The sequence below is a fragment of the Alnus glutinosa genome, chromosome 1, assembly GCF_958979055.1.
Source record: "Alnus glutinosa chromosome 1, dhAlnGlut1.1, whole genome shotgun sequence".
Classification (NCBI taxonomy): domain Eukaryota; kingdom Viridiplantae; phylum Streptophyta; class Magnoliopsida; order Fagales; family Betulaceae; genus Alnus; species Alnus glutinosa.
Window position 1 is genome coordinate 1332998 of NC_084886.1, and position 17139 is coordinate 1350136.

A 17139-nucleotide genomic window follows, 5' to 3' on the forward strand; every position below is an offset into this window, starting at 1 on the left:
TATTTTAACTATCGGTTTTTATTATTCTATTTAAATATTATTTCTTAAGGTTTTCTTTATTTTTTCTCCAACAATCATATTTTTGAAAATTTATCTTTCCTTAACGGTCATATTTTCAAAATTTTCTCTTCTCAAGGGTCATAATTTTAAAAGAATAATGATTTAATGCCACCTAAATATACAACTTTTCACCATCTTACTTATGTGGCAAGGTGGTCCCCCACTATTCTTTGAGTTTTTTTATTTTTTAAAAATAAATTAAGGTGGGGGACCACATTGCCACATAGACAAGGTGGTGAAAAGTTGTATATTTAGGTGGTAGTGAATCATTACTCATTTTAAAAACTATTTTTTTTTTCCTAATGGTCATATTTTGTAATTCGTTTAGAGAGAGAGAGAGAAAGAAAGAGAAAGGAGAGGAGAAAAGAGCACAACGAAAGGAAAAAAAAAATTAAAAAAAAAATGAGAGGAGAGAATAATAGAATAAAAAAAAAAAATTATTTTCTTTTATGTTTGGTGAGGGTGTGGTAAGCGCTATAGCAGCTCAACCTTTTTATTGTTGCTAAAATAACGCGCTAACCGGATGTGAGTGATTTTTAACCCAAAATTGGTATAGGACTAGCCAAAATAACCTGTAGCAACTACCTCTTTTAGGGCGTTTGTAGTTTGATAAGGTATAGCAAAAGTTTAGCTTTGGATATTGGCGGAGTTTGAGTTATTTATGAATAGCTTATCTTTCTTCTGGAGGGTTAGAGGACCAAGAAATGCTACACTTTTTCAATTTTTTCTCTCTAAAAGTTGGTTTTCCAGTGATGTGTCACCATCCTATTAGATGGTGACACATTTCCAAAACAATATATCTCATGAGATGGTGATGCATAAATTAGAAACCAACTTCTAGATAAATTTTTTGAGAAAGTGTAGCATTTCTCCATAGAACCAATCGGTGTTTTTGAGCTATAAAAACTCCTTAGTACATATATATGGGGTTCATTATGGAGCTTGTGCTACATTAAGAATGAGGCAGTAAAGGAAACAAAGAAAGTATGAATACAGAAAATTGCAGGTTTTATCTTAATGGAAAGCGCCCGAATAAGATTAAATTGCAGTTTTTATAAAAGTTGATTACATGTAATCAAAGTACATTACAATTTGTTTAGAAGAAAAGTAAATTACAATACAGCACACTGGTTCAATTCTATCAGTTGATACGAAAAGGTTAACACAAGATATATACACATACCCACTAGGACTTGGCTATTAGCCTATTAATGAGTATTGTGCAAAGGGCAAAGGGTAGACAAAAATAACAACAGCCAAAAAATTTGCTAGATTACCAAGATCATTTTTTTCTTAAGGTTATCCCTTATTACAACTTACATCAATGGTTATGGGAGAAGCTTGCATATGCCAACTCTCTCTCTCTCAAAGAAATGTTGATATCCCAACTTGTTTGGCTTCACAGTAAACGTAGTATTGACTATTGAGATTATATATAGCTTATACATAGTTATATATCTGGTAAAATTCCAACAATTATCCAATACAATATCAATCCAGTCTAATCTAAATTAATCTAACCCTATTCAACTAATTCAATCCCGTGAGCCAAACATGACCTAAAAAATAAATTTCTACTACAAGAGAATGCACAACACGGAATGGCTACACCCTACTGCTCTGACAAAAGAAATAATATCATCTATGCCTGTGTCATATCCAAAATCTGCACATTGACATTTAGCAATGTGGAATACCTAGTGAAGCTTCACATGCCACTTCAGTGCCTTCTTTGCTTGGCATCATCAATGTGAAACATAAGCTACACAAAAAAGGAAGATGCAGACCAATAATTATAAATAACCAGGTGCCCAAGGTGCTAAAATTGCTAAGAAGATATCAAAACTAAGAAGAAAACTTTCCTCGCCATTACCTTCGTCCCCACATAAAATGTTAGAAACATGCCAGCCAGAACAGACAGTCCTGTATGATAGAACTTTGCATTAGGCCTGTATCTGGACTGTCGAAGCAAACAAGGAAACTCAGGTAAAGAGTATGAGATTTTGGCATACCTTCTTTTTGAAGGAAATGAGATATCAACCAATTCACGCTTGATAGTCCAACAACATAACCAACAAGGTTCGCAACCTGCACAATGAACAACTTAAAAGGTAATGTATGCAGATTGATACATCTTGATAGGGAATGGCATTTGAAAAGGACATTTGTATTTGTTTAGCAGTGAGCATATTTTCATGAGACCGTGTAAGACTCACTGCCTTTTTGTTATTATCAGTTTGGTGACTAGATTTTACACAATGAACTACTTGAAATGGTAGTATAGCAAGGATTAGTGGGTACAGAGGGTTCCATTTTTATTTGCCATTCACCTCACTTGTACTTCACATTGAGCTCAATTCCAACCCATAGCATAAACGTGCAAAACGTGCATGTGATGCAACTTATTTTGACCATTTGCCTTGTCCTCTCCTCTATCTATGTATTCAAGAAAGATTATGTACAACAATTCAACTTAACGATTTTTCTTTGCTAGTTATCTCACTTGTACTTCACATCAAGCCCGATTCCAACCCATGCCCTAGGAAATGCTGCATGCAATGCATTCATTTTAACCATTTACCTCGTTCTTTACCTAAGAGGTTTCAACCTTTTCAGAGTGAAAAACTCACAAAAGACAAAGACAAGAATCTTTTCAGTTTCAGAGCCTTGCTCAAAAGTATAGATGCTTCAGAAATGTTAACATAATTGTCTTAATATACAAGAAATATCAGATTACTTTCTGGGAAACTTTCAGACCAAGGTCCAGACATAGTTGCTTTCTCAATTGGAAACTTCAAATTATTCTCATAGCATTGGCTTTGAACTACTTGGTTACCATCTCAGAAAACTTAACATATTACCAATTTACACAGGAATCACATGCTAACTAATTACTCAAGTTATTGCAGACTAATTTAAGGAACATAACATTGATTTATATTATTGTTTAAATGGTTACCACCTCAGAAAACTTAACATATTACCAATTTACACAGGCATCACATGCTAACTAATTACTCAAGTTATTGCAGACTAATTTAAGGAACATAACATTGATTTGTGCTATTGTTTAAATGTAGTGTAAGGACGGACCATGAGACAAGTGATTGTGATAGCACCGGCAACAGCACTAAGTTCACGAAAGACAAACTTCCCCAAAGCACTCTCAACCTGACAATAGAACATAATAGAAAATTAAACATCAAGAATCTTGTCAGAGAAATATATATTTAAGAAAAGCAAGATAAGCGTGTTGCTGCATGGTATTTATACCTTCAATGACAACACAAACAACAACAATAACAACAACAACAATCGAATAGAGATCTTAATTTGGTGCAGTGACAGAGAGCTATTCATCTATTCTCAATAACTTTATGCCTTCAGTTGAAGTGTGCTTATTTTGTGCTTTTGCAAAGGTTGCCTCTTTGATCCCTAGAAAAAACCTGTTCAATTCCACATGACGACACCATTGCCATCTCTTATGACCCCACTATAACTGCATAATATCAGCATAATGAAAAGGTGTATTCAACCAGCAAGGTAACCACTTGCTTTTGAACTGTCATATAGCACAAGATGTATGGTAAACTGTTTTCTCAAATTTTCATGTCACTGTTGTTTATGCTTGAGAAGGCGATCGATATTGGAAGGGCAGGTTTGCTAGGAGGAATCCTGTGGCTTTGAAAGCAGCTCCTTTGTGTCCAACATAAAATATTTGGACAGAGAATGAGGGGGTATCTAAAGGGGTGAAGTCAATCTCCCAGCTTACGATGAGTTTTTTGAACATGCTGTTAATGCGATGTCCACCTTCTCTTCCTCCACGGAGCTGTCTTCCCCTATAGATTCTATTGATTGTCTGCCTGTTCTGAGATAAGTTTTGTACCTTTTCTATATTTTTATCGTTTTTATGTCCAGTATCCTCACTTGCATGCTCTCTGTGTAATTGATATTGATGGTCATTCTTAGGCACCCTAAATTTTTCTTCTGAAGATTCTTAGTACAAATCATAGTGACTAGAGAGTCTTATACTTTTCTGAATATTCAGCATCAGATGATTCTTGACAGCCAAAAGCATAACAACTAAACAACTAAAGTGAAATTACTAAAATGAAGTAAATTACAGAAACAGATCTGGCAGAGAGACACACATCACCTGTAATGCACTTGCGGCTGATTTTAGTATCATTTCCGGGATAAAGAACAAGCATGTTAACCATGCCCATGAAAGAAGTTTCCTAAAGTCCAAAACAATAAGAACTCAGGAGAGGTGTAGCTTTAAACAATCTTCTGCTTCTATTTTACAGAACAGAAAGAAGCAATGAACAATAAAAACTTGATGGGGAGCTTGGATTACCACTCTAAATCATGCCATATGGCAACAAATGTGAATATAACCCATACGTTAAGCAGCTTCTTCCGAGATCCCCCTAGAGGAATGTACATATACCTAAAATTGCAATCAGTTCTAAAACATACATGCCATAGCCAAAAGACAGTATTATAGGAGAAAACAAACATAAAGGAGTTCGAGTGTTGCACCTCACAAGCCATTTGTTGTAGGAAGCATGCCAGTTTTTCCAAAAATCTTCCAAGCTGTGGCAATTATTAATACACCTTGGCATATTCTCTAGGGCCTCGATGCCACATATCTACAAGCACATAATTAGAAATAAATGACCTTCCCACGTGTAGTTAGACACCAATGCTTAAAGCTTAAAGCTTCTTACAATGAACTTCAGAAGGAGCTAATCTAGGGCTAGACTATCCAGTGTAGATTTAAAAGAAGGTGCAACTCAGGGTAAAATTGAAGCAAAAATTATAACTCGAAATAACATACCAGTGACCAAAACCGAAAAAAGCGCCAGATAAGAAAAAACTTTAGCCACATGAAGTTTAAGACCTGGCCAGCATAAGAATAAAGATAGACAAAGTATTATGGTAATTTCATTCCAAATTGAGAAAACTTAAATTCAAAACAAATACCCTCTACAACTCAAAAGGATTCAACAAAGAGAAGTAATATCATTTCCTTGTTTGTGTAGAATTTGCATAATTGCTCAAGTTTTCATGGAATGCAAGACAATGGATGTCTTATAGGTCCTTGTTCCTAAGAAAATTTTTCACAATCAGTCTCACTGACGTGAATAATTTTGAAGTTCCAGAACAATGTGTAGTTCATAAGTATAGTGGATTTATGCATTATCTCCTAATTCCTGGGTTCTTCTCAGTGCATATGGATACCCTGTGTTCTAGGATCCACTTGCACTACATCATGCCCAAGGGCGCTTACTATAATAGACAGACAATATGAGGCCATATTCTACTAGGAGTATACTGATTGCCATATCATGGATGTGCTGAAGGAGAGAAATTAGAGGATCTTTGGTGAAACTCAAAGTTCCACATTTTGGATCTAGGTAGAAATATAGTAATCTTAATTCCTTTCTATGCTAATACATAAAATATTTGTAAGTGCTCCATTCCTCAAGCAAAAGAATAACAAAGGTATCATTACCAAAATTATAGAACCTAGGTTCCCAGCAAAGGATGTATGCACACAATTAAATACACATACATATATGGATCTACCATATCCTTATTCGTAGTATATGTATACCCAAGAATCTAAGCACAGAAACCAGAAACATAATAATCTTCACCTCTTACCCCATATCCGATAATGAACACGTCCATAGGAGATAACTGTTTCCACAAGCCACTAATCGACAGAGACAAATGTTACAACTAGACCATAAGACTGGACAAAAAAAAAATCTAAAACAGGTGTACCCTCGAGTTTCCAAGACTCACCTGATTGCAAAGGCATTGTAATGAAAGAGGTGTGTCATTAGCTCCATTAGGACAAGACTGAATACCCAGCGTAAACCATAACGAGTAATATCTCTAATAGGATAATTATTCTGAGGCACGTCTAACTGCAAGAGAATCGCAATAGAGAAACTCAATAAGTTTTTCGGGACATACTAAGATTCAAAACTAAATAAATAGATATCCAGTGAGGTTGATAATTCACCAATATCAATTGTATTTACTATAGTTTGGAGATTCGAGGAAAAAAAAAAAAAAACCTGGCTATTAACAAGGAGAACATTCAAGAAAGTTGGTGTAGCTTCACAGTTCAATAATAATTTGGATACATCACAAGAAGGATCTGGCTACATTTAAAATCTAATTATTGTAGATAATTCAAGCAAAAGTTCAGACAACTGTAGCCAAATTTCAGTGGGAAGTTTGTGTGTTATAAGCAAACTCCCTTGTCAAAACACATTTACTGAATTATGGCTGCTTGTGTTTCCCATTTTTGGGTTGCCAGGGTTATGCCCAATACAGTGGCTGAAATGTTGGTTATTTGGAAGAAAGATCTTGTAGGCATAGAGATGTATGGTTGTTGATTTGTTGGAACGGAAGAATATGTAGCATACAGATAGTATGCCTTTGAAAGGTGCTAACACTGTGCCTCACGTGGTATTCATGGAGAGAGTGGAATGCTAACCATCAAATGCTCACACTATTAAGGATTGTGAAAATTCAGTGATGGGTTTGAAGTTGTTTAAGATTGCTTTCTCAATTAGATGGCTGCAAATGGTTGCTTCATATTTACTCCCACGATTGATTTTCTAGATCTAATAAACTTCAGATGTTAGATTTTGTATGTTTTTTGGGGTTTCTATTGCATCCCTCCCATGCATTGGGTTGTGCTCCTTTCTTTGCACCTATTTTTATTACTCTATAAATTTTTTTTTTTTTTTTTAAAAAAAAAAAAAAAAACATTAAACTGTATCTTGCACTCAAAGAAAAACGTTTTTCATTATAATTTATAATACTCAGCATGCCCAGGATCTACTTCAAGTTTTCAACCATATCGGATATCACAAAGACCACTTCCATATAAACCAGAACACAATTATGAAAACAAAAAGTAAAAATATAATCGACAGAAAATTCACAAACCTGTGAAGCAAATGCATTGAAGCTTATAATTGGCCCAGCAAGGTAGAGGGGAGCATATACCAAGTAACAAATGTATATACTAAGGCCATAATTGCCATTTTGGACACTTCTCTCCTGGAGACGCACAACAATAGTCATGAAAATGAGGAATATTTTCAGATAATTAACAAATGAATAAAAATGAAGGGACCCTTCAGACGAAAGCCGATATATGGATCCAGCAACTATAACAATACTGACTCATACTAAATTAGGAGCTAAGCTAACCTGTAAAAGTTGGTAGCAAGTTTGTCCAGACTTGCAAACATGACAACGTTGAATATGCTTCTGCAAATGCCAGAGTGAATATCAGTTGTATATATTCAAAAACCTTAGCATTCATTCTAGTGACAAGAACCATGTAGATTTCTGGGCACAAATATTGTAGACACAGAAAATGCAGGGTACATGACAAATTTTTTTATGACGTTATACTAGATAATAGATATAAATACTGTAAGCTGCTAATTGGAAAGCATGTGAAGCTCCTGCCAGAACATAAAAGTCCACTATTGACACTGTGTTAAACAAAATCCAAGGTGCTGATACAATACCATAAAGAGCTGCATAAGCTCATAAAATTACACTAGAACTGTAATTAAGCTCCTAAAATTCAAATGAACCAATGTTCAACAATAAAGTACCAGGTGCAACCCATATCCTCATAGCCATCTGAAAAAATAAAATAAAAAATAAAAAACATTCCCCTTCAATATGTAACATGACAAGGCCATTCTTCTTCAATCAAGATTAGTGGTGGAAGGAGACTCATCTTTCACTAAACTTTTTTCAACCCAACATAATGTAGAGGAGCATATAGTCTCTATCAGATGTTAGCACAATATGGATGGTTTCTGTGGGAAAAAAATAGATGTTGTAGATAAAAAAATTCTGGGAGCTTGACATTTGTATGATTCCTTCCATCCCTGAATTATTATTGTCCAACTTGGAAAATCACACATTTTTAAAAAGTGGCTTAATTATTTTCCCAATTATCTCTTTAAAACTTAACTCATGTGATGGCAGATGCCATTATGTGAAAGTCCAAAAAATGTGAAATTTGAATTTTGAAAAAGGGACAAACTTCTCCTCGGGAGGATAGATGGGGCGATCCAGGTGAGATCCAATGTAGATCCAACTAAAATTATGACAACAAAAAAGGCAATTTGAAGTATTGTTAAGGAATGCAGGGAGTATGAAACTGTCACTGCCACAAGCTTAGCAGGTTTGCAGTGTTGATCTCCTAGTAGAAATGGTATAAGTACTTAAAATCAAGTAATGAATATTAAGCAGAGAGAAAGCAAACCCATGCAATCAAAGAAAGGGGAAAAAAAGTAGAAAATGGAAGTCACAGGGAAAAAATACCTTTTGATCAAAGCGAGAATCATGATCTGCCCAATGGTAATCATACCCAAAGCTTATCATCCGCAAGACAACTATAACAAACAGTGAAGTTGAAACAGAACCATATAAACCACAGTAGCTGATATCTCAAGATCTACAAGTTAGAACCTATAATTTGGAATCATGCTTCCATTTTATATGAAAAAAAATTTTCTCTGGATAACTCAAAGCAAAAACAGCTCGAGTGGTTTTCTCCTAACAAACAGGATACAATATTTAACAAAATCAAGAGTCAGGATTTTACCTGCAATGGACAGTTTACACATTCTCAAACTCATTATAATAAAGTTTCATTCCCGAAAGTCCTATTTTCATGGGATTTTGACCACTTCGTATTGCTAAAGCCAAACACTGCCTTACCAATTCTAGTTCCACTACTGGCCATATGATCTAAGGAGGTTCCTTTCTTATTGTATGCTCTCGTTATGAAAAAAAAAAGGGCTGTAACATCATAGTTAATATTCAAACATCCTAACATTCAGTACATGTGGGTATATGAGCTAACAAGTATTGACTTGCAAATATAACATAGATATTAATCAGATTGCTGCTTTCAACTCATGGTGGCTATTTTATTTGTCAGACTTATTCAATAGCCCACATATAGGACAAACGCATAACCAGGGAGTACAAAACACCATGAATATTCAGAGATGGTCAGTTCCTAGAAAACAGAAAAGACAAAAAGAAAATAGGTTCCAAGAGAACCCAGTCACAGCTCGAGAACAGCAACAGCAAGTCAAACAGGGATAAACCTAGTCACGATACCTTATCTTCTTCCTAATTGATCAGGTCCTGAACTCATCCATCAGACAATTCCAACACCAAGAAACTGAAGTCCATCGCTTAGATCAACACTTAAAGCTAACTATGTCTCAGCAATAAATTAATTATTCAACAGTATATATTAAGTTCTAACTTTCATAGTACAGTCCTTTTATTATCCTTTTTATTTAACAAATTACTTGATCACTTCATCTGGGAGACAATCATCTTATAAATTCAGTGGGTTCAATTTAGAGTCATGTACAGTCAATTCTTGTAACACTTGCTCAGATGTAAGCCTGTTAGAAGATAACAAGCTCCATCTACATGACATGAAAAGGTAAATGTAACATGATAACACAAGCCATTCATGCAAGCAATTATGTGCCAAAGAAAAACATTGGAACTTCAACCACAACAACTGAAGACGAAAGGAAGTACCAAAATTGAAGCAAATATGCCATCTAAAGGATCCCCGGAAGTTGTCCAAATACGCCCATTGTTGCCTAGGCAAAATATAAACGCAACCATGTTGAATAGATATGGCATAATATCTTGCATATCACAAACAAACAGACTACAGAAGTGTTTAATGATATAGTTAACAAAACACACCCTATTATCGAGAATGAGTATCCTTCATAAACACGATTGCATAGAAGAAAAAAGATATTGAAACTCCAGATTACAAGTGAGAAGTACTTCTTTCTTGCAAATATCTGCAGAAATATAACACTAGAAAATATGAGAACGGTTAGAAATGTCAGTAGATAACTATGACAACCAACACTAAGGTACCAACATTCTAATAATTAAGCATGGAAGTAAAAATAAAAATCACAACATCGCTCATATGTAATGATGAACTCAACTAAGCCCTAAGATTCAGTAAACCAAATGGACAAGAACACAAACATCAGCAGAATACTTAAATTTAAAGTGGCTTTAACAACTCTGCCAAAAATGTGCTCTATCTATTAAGGCAGGCCTTATCACTGTGCAGAAATTTCCAAACTTAAAGGTACAAAGTATTATTATCCTAAAGTGCAAAAAATACGAATTTATGAAGTCAAAATTTGCAACTCATTAGAATATTTTTGCTGAGCGATAATACACAAACTTGCATGAAACGAACCTTTACTAGAAGATAATTAAGTGAAGCGATTGATAGGATGAAAATGATGCTGCAGAGCAGAAAATAAAGCAAGAAAGAAAAAACAAAAACGAGTCAGTAATATATTAACGTTGGAAAAACCCCATGGATCACAAAAGAGTTCAAAATATTACTAAAGCATTGAGTTATGAATGAAAAAAAAAAATACCAAGCTCCATGCAGATATGAGAGGTAAATTAAAGAAATGAAAAGCCAAACAAAGGACATCCCCCTCGCTTTTAGATCAAAATACGCTCTCAATGTATTGGCCACCAAAGCAAATATCCCAAAAACAACAGTAAGAATCGGTAAATTTCCTCGAAAGTTCCTCCATTGAGCATCCGAGACATCCTGTACCAAAGGAAAATAGAAAATTTTTATATGTGGGATTGAAAAAAAAAAAAAAAAAAAAAAAAAAGGAAGGGCAGAGAGAAGGTACATTGAGAAGATGAGTAAATTTTGTGAGCCATCCGGGGCGTAAACCGTAGAGTCGGGAGTGATGATCTGGGAGTTCGTGGAATCCAAAATCATAAACATTTTGAAGCAAATAAAATGAAATATTGGAATTGGTAACGTGATAATGGAATTTTTGGTTACCACGAGATATGTGAAGGGATCGACGGATGACAATGAAGTAGAAGGCAATCGCGTAGAGGATGAGTATGCCAAGCTCTCTCCGTTTCCACCTCCTGCTATTATCACTATTGCTAAGAGAATCGTTCTTCTTCATGGCTGCCATACAGTCAACCCGTAGAGGAAGGTAATCGCTCTTTCTTCATATACTTTCGCTTTCGCTATTTCCCAGTTGCATTACCGTTGTATCTATTATCTAGCACTGCTTCGGTGCTTCCTGTGAAAATGCACCAAACGATATGTCGTTGATATAAACCGTACCTGTGTCGTTTGGGACTTTCCTTTATTCCAACCATCCTTATTGAGGAATGCAAATCACACTTTTATTTTACAATTATTTGTAATGTTGCTGTAATAATCTCAACTAAATTTTAATAAGTACTTTTAAAAAAAGTAAAAATAGTTGGGATTAACACGTGAACATTATGAAATAGTTGTGGAATAACAAGTTTCTAACGTATTTTTCGACTCTGTTTGTTTTGACATAAAATATTTTTTGAAAAACGTTTTCCATATATTTTGGTGTTAGGTACGACAAAAATTTTGGTCAAATCAAAAACATTTTTCAGTTGACCAATAAACCATTTTTTAATTTCTATAAAATGGTTTCATTTTTTTTAAAACCGTAAACCATTTTTTAAGTTTGAGCTTCTCTTTCTTGCCTGCATTTTCTCTCATAGTTCATTTTCTGCCACTGCTGGAGGTCACCTAAATCCTTAGCCAAAGTTCGCCGGAATTCGTCGCCGATCACCCAAAATCACCGGAATCCACTATCGTTGATTTTTCGTACGAGTCAAACACCAAAAATTATTTTCATAATAAATCATTTTCCTGAAAAATGATTTTGTTGAAAATATTTTTCAACAAAAAATAAAAATTACTTTACATCAAAACAAACGAGGCGTTCATGTTAATGTGCCAGAAAAACCATTAACAACATTAGCCATTTACTCCCTCATATCAATTCTAAAAAATCCAATTTCTTTCAAAGTCACAATTCAAATTTGCTTGTTTAAGTTTGTTTGTTTGTTTTTTTTTTTTTTCCCTACTTTTGCTTTATGTTTTCAAAATAAAATATTAAAAAATAACTCAAAATATAAAACACTCATAAAATTATTTTCATTTTTATTTCATATCAAAATATTTTTCAAGCAAAAAAATAAAAAATATTCCCTAAAAAAACATTAACAAACGGAACCAATATCTAGTGACAATAGCATTGAAGAGTCTTCTAGTGAGACTATACATATAGCACATTGGGACATAACTCAATTTAAAATTAGGAAAAATATCATTTTAGGCCCTCAAATTACAACATGTTTTGCAACTAGCCCCACAAATTGTCAACACTCCAACTCCAACCACCAAACTACTAAAACCTTTGAAAAATGTCTCATTTGGCGAAATATCCTCATATTACTCTTGCCACTTGTCATTTTTCAATTAAAAAATAAAAAAAATTATAATAAAAAAAACTAAAATTTAAAATTTAGAACTATTTTTTTTTTAAAAAAAAAATAAAGAAAATAGGGTGTTTGGGTGGCAGCCACCCCTCGACCCCCTAGGGGTGGCTTTTGAGCCATCCCAAAATCCATTTCGGATGGCCCGAAAGCCACCCCCAGTCAACTGGGGGTAGCCATGTGGCGACCCCCGACTCCAAAGGTGGCCGTGTGCCATCAACCAACCCCTACGGGAGGCTTTCAAGCCACCCCGAAAGCCACCCCTAGGCCACTGGGGGTAGCCGCGCAGTGACCCTCCGCCTTAGGGGTGGCCGCGCGTCATCCTCCGACCCCTAAGGATGGCTTTTCGGGCCACCCTGAAATCCATTTGGGGTGCCCTGAAAGCCACCCCTAGGGGATCGGGGAGTGGTGCGCAGCAACCCCCAAGGGTCGGGATGGCCTGCGAGCCACCCCCTGACCCCTAGGGTGGCTCGTAGGCCACTCGATTTTCCTTATTTTTTTTTTAAAAAAAAATAAAAAAATAAAGTTTTTTTTTAGTTGACTTTTTTTTTTTTTTTTAGTCTTTAGTTTTTTTATAAAATATATATTTATTTATTGAAAAATGACACGTGACAGGGGTAATATGGATGTTTCGTCAAATGTGACATTTTTCAAAGGTTTTGGTAGTTTGGAAGGCCGAAGTTGGAATGTTAATAGTTTGTGGGGCTAGTTGCAAAACGGGTAATAATTTAGAGGAGCTAAAATGATATTTTCCTTTAAAATTAAGTTTAAACTTACAGGTTTGAGCCTAAGGCCCCGTTTGAAATCCCCTTTCCCTTTCCTTTGGAATTTTTTTTAATAATTGAAAAATAGGATTGATGTGATATAAAGTTGAAATAATTTATATGAAAAAGTGAGAAAAATTTGTATTGTAGTGAGTTTTTTATTTAAAAAGTAATAAAAAAAGTGTTGATGTGATATAAAAAGTAAAAAAAGTAAGAATGTTTTGAATTGATATTTTTTTAGAGAAGTGAAGGGAAGGGGAGGGAAGGGGAAGGGAGATTTCAAACGGGGCCTAAATATATATATATTGTATTAACCCTGCATTCATATTCGTAACATCCTTCGATATATGAATCAATCTTTTTAACTTTTTAAGTTCACATGCAAAGGATTACAGTTTCATGCCTCTTCGGTCTTTAGTCGAAAGATAAAGAATTGTCTCTGATTCCTTTTCATTTATGAGTTGGTGCAAAGCTAGTTGTAGAAAGAATGCTGTTAGCCTGTGACGGGGACATGATTCAACAAAATCTCACCAACCAAAGCCCATCGAGAACTCACCCTCACTTGTCCGTTAATTAGTAACTCAATATATAATCCCATGCATACACAAAACATGAACACAAATTTACAACTCATCCTCCCTATAAAGCACGGGTCAATCCTCCCTTGTCCACCACGTACATATTCATTATGGGAACTAATGCGCAGAAATTGGCCGAAGATGATGAACATATTTTCCGAAGCCGATTTCCAGCTGTTCCAGTGCCTGATATTACATTGCCAGAATTCGTGCTCCAAGATGCTGAATCGTATGCCGGCAAGGTAGCATTTGTGGAGCCTGTGACTGGAAAAGAAGTTACTTATGGTGATGTAGTTAGAGACACAAGGAGGTTTTCTAAGGCCTTGAGGTCTCTCGGCCTTTCGAAGGGGGGCGTGGTGATTGTTGTACTTCCAAATGTTGCGGAGTATGCCATTGTTGCCCTGGGAATCATGGCTGCTGGAGGAGTTTTTTCAGGCGCAAACCCCGCTGCGCATGCATCAGAAATCAAAAAGCAGGTTGAGGCTGCTGAGGCCAAGTTAATTGTCACAAATGGCCCAAGCTACGAAAAGGTAATATTGGCGTAACTCTGCGAGCATATTAATTGATCTATATATAGGAGAAACTTCCTTAAAATTCTAAAAAGAATGATATTTTAGAAATTTCGGCACCCCTCCGTTAAGATTTAAATTGAGAGTTTTTTTAAGTTAAAAGCAATAATTACAAATGTAAAAAAATTTAAGAGGGTTAAAGTGAAGTTTTTCCGAATAAATATTGTGCATTTAAGCTATATTATATTGAAAAGCGCAGGTGAAAGGTTTAGGCTTACCAGCCATCATACTGGGTGAAGAACTCATTGAAGGTGCAATGAATTGGAGCAAACTGCTTGAAGCAGCAGACCGAGCCGGCGCTAGTTCTGTAAAGCTGGATGTGCACCCAACCGATCTATGTGCCCTTCCATTCTCATCAGGCACCACGGGGTTGTCAAAGGGTGTAATGCTGACTCACCGAAATCTGGTAGCTAACCTGTGCTCCACGCTCTTTAGTGTACCACTGGAGCTGGTGGGTCAGGTCACTACCCTAGGCCTAATTCCATTCTTCCATATTTATGGGATCACTGGAATATGTTGCGCCATGCTTAGGAACAAGGGGAAAGTGGTTGTGATGGGAAGGTTTGAACTTCGAACGTTTCTGAATGCTCTGATCACGCAAGAGGTCACATTCGCACCAATTGTACCACCAATTATCTTGCAATTGGTGAAGAATCCAGTAGTGGAGGAATTTGATCTCAGCAGGCTCAAACTCCAGGCCATTATGTCTGCAGCGGCTCCACTATCACCAGAGCTTCTTACTGCCTTTGAAAACAAGTTCCCTGGTGTCCACGTCCAAGAGGTGATGAGCAGCTAGCACAAACCTTCTTTAATGTTGTAATGGTTCAGTTCTAAATCATGTGGTGTTTTCGCATATTGGTTTCTGAGTTACAGGCATATGGACTGACCGAGCACAGCTGCATCACGCTCACCCTTGCGGATCCTCAAACCGGCTCTCGCCTTGCAAAGAAAAGCTCCGTGGGTTTCATCCTTCCGAATTTGGAAGTCAAATTTATCGATCCTGACACCGGTCGATCCCTGCCCAGGAATACACCTGGCGAAATTTGTGTCAGAAGCGAATGTGTAATGCAAGGTAAATAAGATACCCAGCAAACGACGTCCCTGATCATATATATGTGCTAAGATAAATACTCACTCGTATCTTAGTTATATATAGCTCTAATTTGTTATAAAATTTTCAGGTTATTATAACAATAAGGAGGAGACTGCCCGGACCATCGACAAGCAAGGGTGGCTTCACAGTGGTGACATAGGATTCATAGATGATGAAGGAAATCTTTTTATTGTGGATCGCATTAAGGAGTTAATCAAGTACAAAGGTTTTCAAGTAAGTCCTCGACATGTTACGGGTTAATATTGTTATATATATATATATAGCACTAAAACAACGAGATTAGAAAAATAATAGATTCGAGTCAAAGATTTGATTGCTTGGAAAGTACTAGAGATTTAGAGTTCAATAATTCGATATCATAATATTCAAAATTGCTACCTAATTCACACCTTGTGGCCATGGACATAATTTGCCATCTTCTTTCATCCGCTCAAAATAATAATTATTATTATAAAAAAAAAAAGAACAGAAATTTCATTCGAGAAATTCTGTGATTCGTATTAAATATCTGGAGAATTTTTTTTTTTTTCTAAATTAGGTTGAAAGAAATTATTTTAATTCAGTTTAATTAAACTGGCGTGTGTCCTTAAAATATGTGATATATACTCACGATTTTTTTTTTTTTTTTTTTTTTTAAATGCAAGTGAAATTTGCATTTTATAATTAAAATACATATGAAAGTTACATGCATACTCGAAGGACAAATATAAGTTTAATAGACTGGATTGAAAGAATTTTGTAGGAAAAATTTGTCCCAAAAAAATTGAATTAATAAAATTAACCATTTACCAAAGGCATCCTTAATTTCCTTTGCGCATGCAGGTGGCTCCTGCTGAGCTAGAGGCTATTCTTCTTAGTCATCCTTCAATTGAAGACGCAGCCGTAGTGCCGTGAGCGTCAACATCTTTATTGTTCTTTTTCTACTTATTTATGTTTTAATTCATAATCATGTTTCTCGAATTTATGGTGCTTTAATTTTTTGGAATTTTCAGACTGCCTGATGAGGAGGCTGGAGAGGTCCCAGCTGCAAGCGTTGTGCTGACCCCAGGTGGAAACGAGAGTGAAGAAGACGTCATAAACTACGTCGCATCAAATGTTGCACATTACAAGAAAGTGAGGGTGGTGCACTTTGTGGACTCCATCCCAAAATCACCTTCTGGGAAAATAATGAGAAGGCTTATTAGAGAGAAGATGATAGAAAATATGCGGGCTCATTAATCTCCGCAGCTAACCCAATCCAATGTTCGAATAACATCATCATGGGCCCATGGCCTTCCTGTGCTCGCTGATCAGTGATCCCTGACACTTTGTGATTAAATGACGTGGCATCGTCCTGACGTTGCGCGGATTGTGTGAACGTTTTTCTTGATTCCCATCATTTTTAAGTGTTTCTAAAGCTAAATTTCCTAATCCCTATTTATCGAAGCTCCTTTGTTAACTATTAGTCTTTTTTCTTTTTTTTTTTAAAAAAAAATATCATACAATATTAAATCTCCCGTGGGTTATTCCGTTATTGTTTGAATTATTAATTAAAGATAAATTATGCCTAAAATTGTTTTTTTTTTTTTTTTCGCATGTTTTGGCGGAATATTACATTACCTTCAAAGTATCACTCATTTAGCACT

The 17139-nt window shown here is 35.6% G+C and overlaps 2 protein-coding genes across 2 annotated transcripts; one reads left to right on the plus strand and one right to left on the minus strand.

Moving 5' to 3' along the window:
• Window positions 1-1458: 1458 nt before the first annotated feature.
• LOC133864462 (membrane-bound O-acyltransferase gup1) lies at window positions 1459-11205 on the minus strand. The gene is made up of 19 exons (XM_062300807.1): window positions 10994-11205; window positions 10836-10900; window positions 10566-10747; window positions 10379-10427; window positions 9859-9962; window positions 9685-9749; window positions 8440-8510; window positions 7303-7362; window positions 7036-7149; window positions 5875-5999; window positions 5731-5782; window positions 4901-4963; window positions 4603-4712; window positions 4418-4510; window positions 4217-4298; window positions 3154-3231; window positions 2073-2148; window positions 1934-1983; window positions 1459-1822 (listed from the first exon to the last, which is right to left on the minus strand). Exons 1-19 carry the CDS (start codon window positions 11133-11135, stop codon window positions 1781-1783), a joined length of 1623 nt encoding a protein of 540 aa, XP_062156791.1. The 5' UTR covers window positions 11136-11205; the 3' UTR covers window positions 1459-1780.
• A 2736-nt stretch (window positions 11206-13941) lies between these two features.
• On the plus strand, window positions 13942-16732 carry LOC133863174 (4-coumarate--CoA ligase-like 1). The gene is made up of 6 exons (XM_062299151.1): window positions 13942-14361; window positions 14600-15181; window positions 15274-15472; window positions 15582-15727; window positions 16337-16404; window positions 16507-16732. The coding sequence occupies exons 1-6, from the start codon at window positions 13942-13944 to the stop codon at window positions 16730-16732; spliced, it is 1641 nt and encodes a 546-aa protein (XP_062155135.1).
• The last annotated feature ends 407 nt before the right edge of the window (window positions 16733-17139 follow it).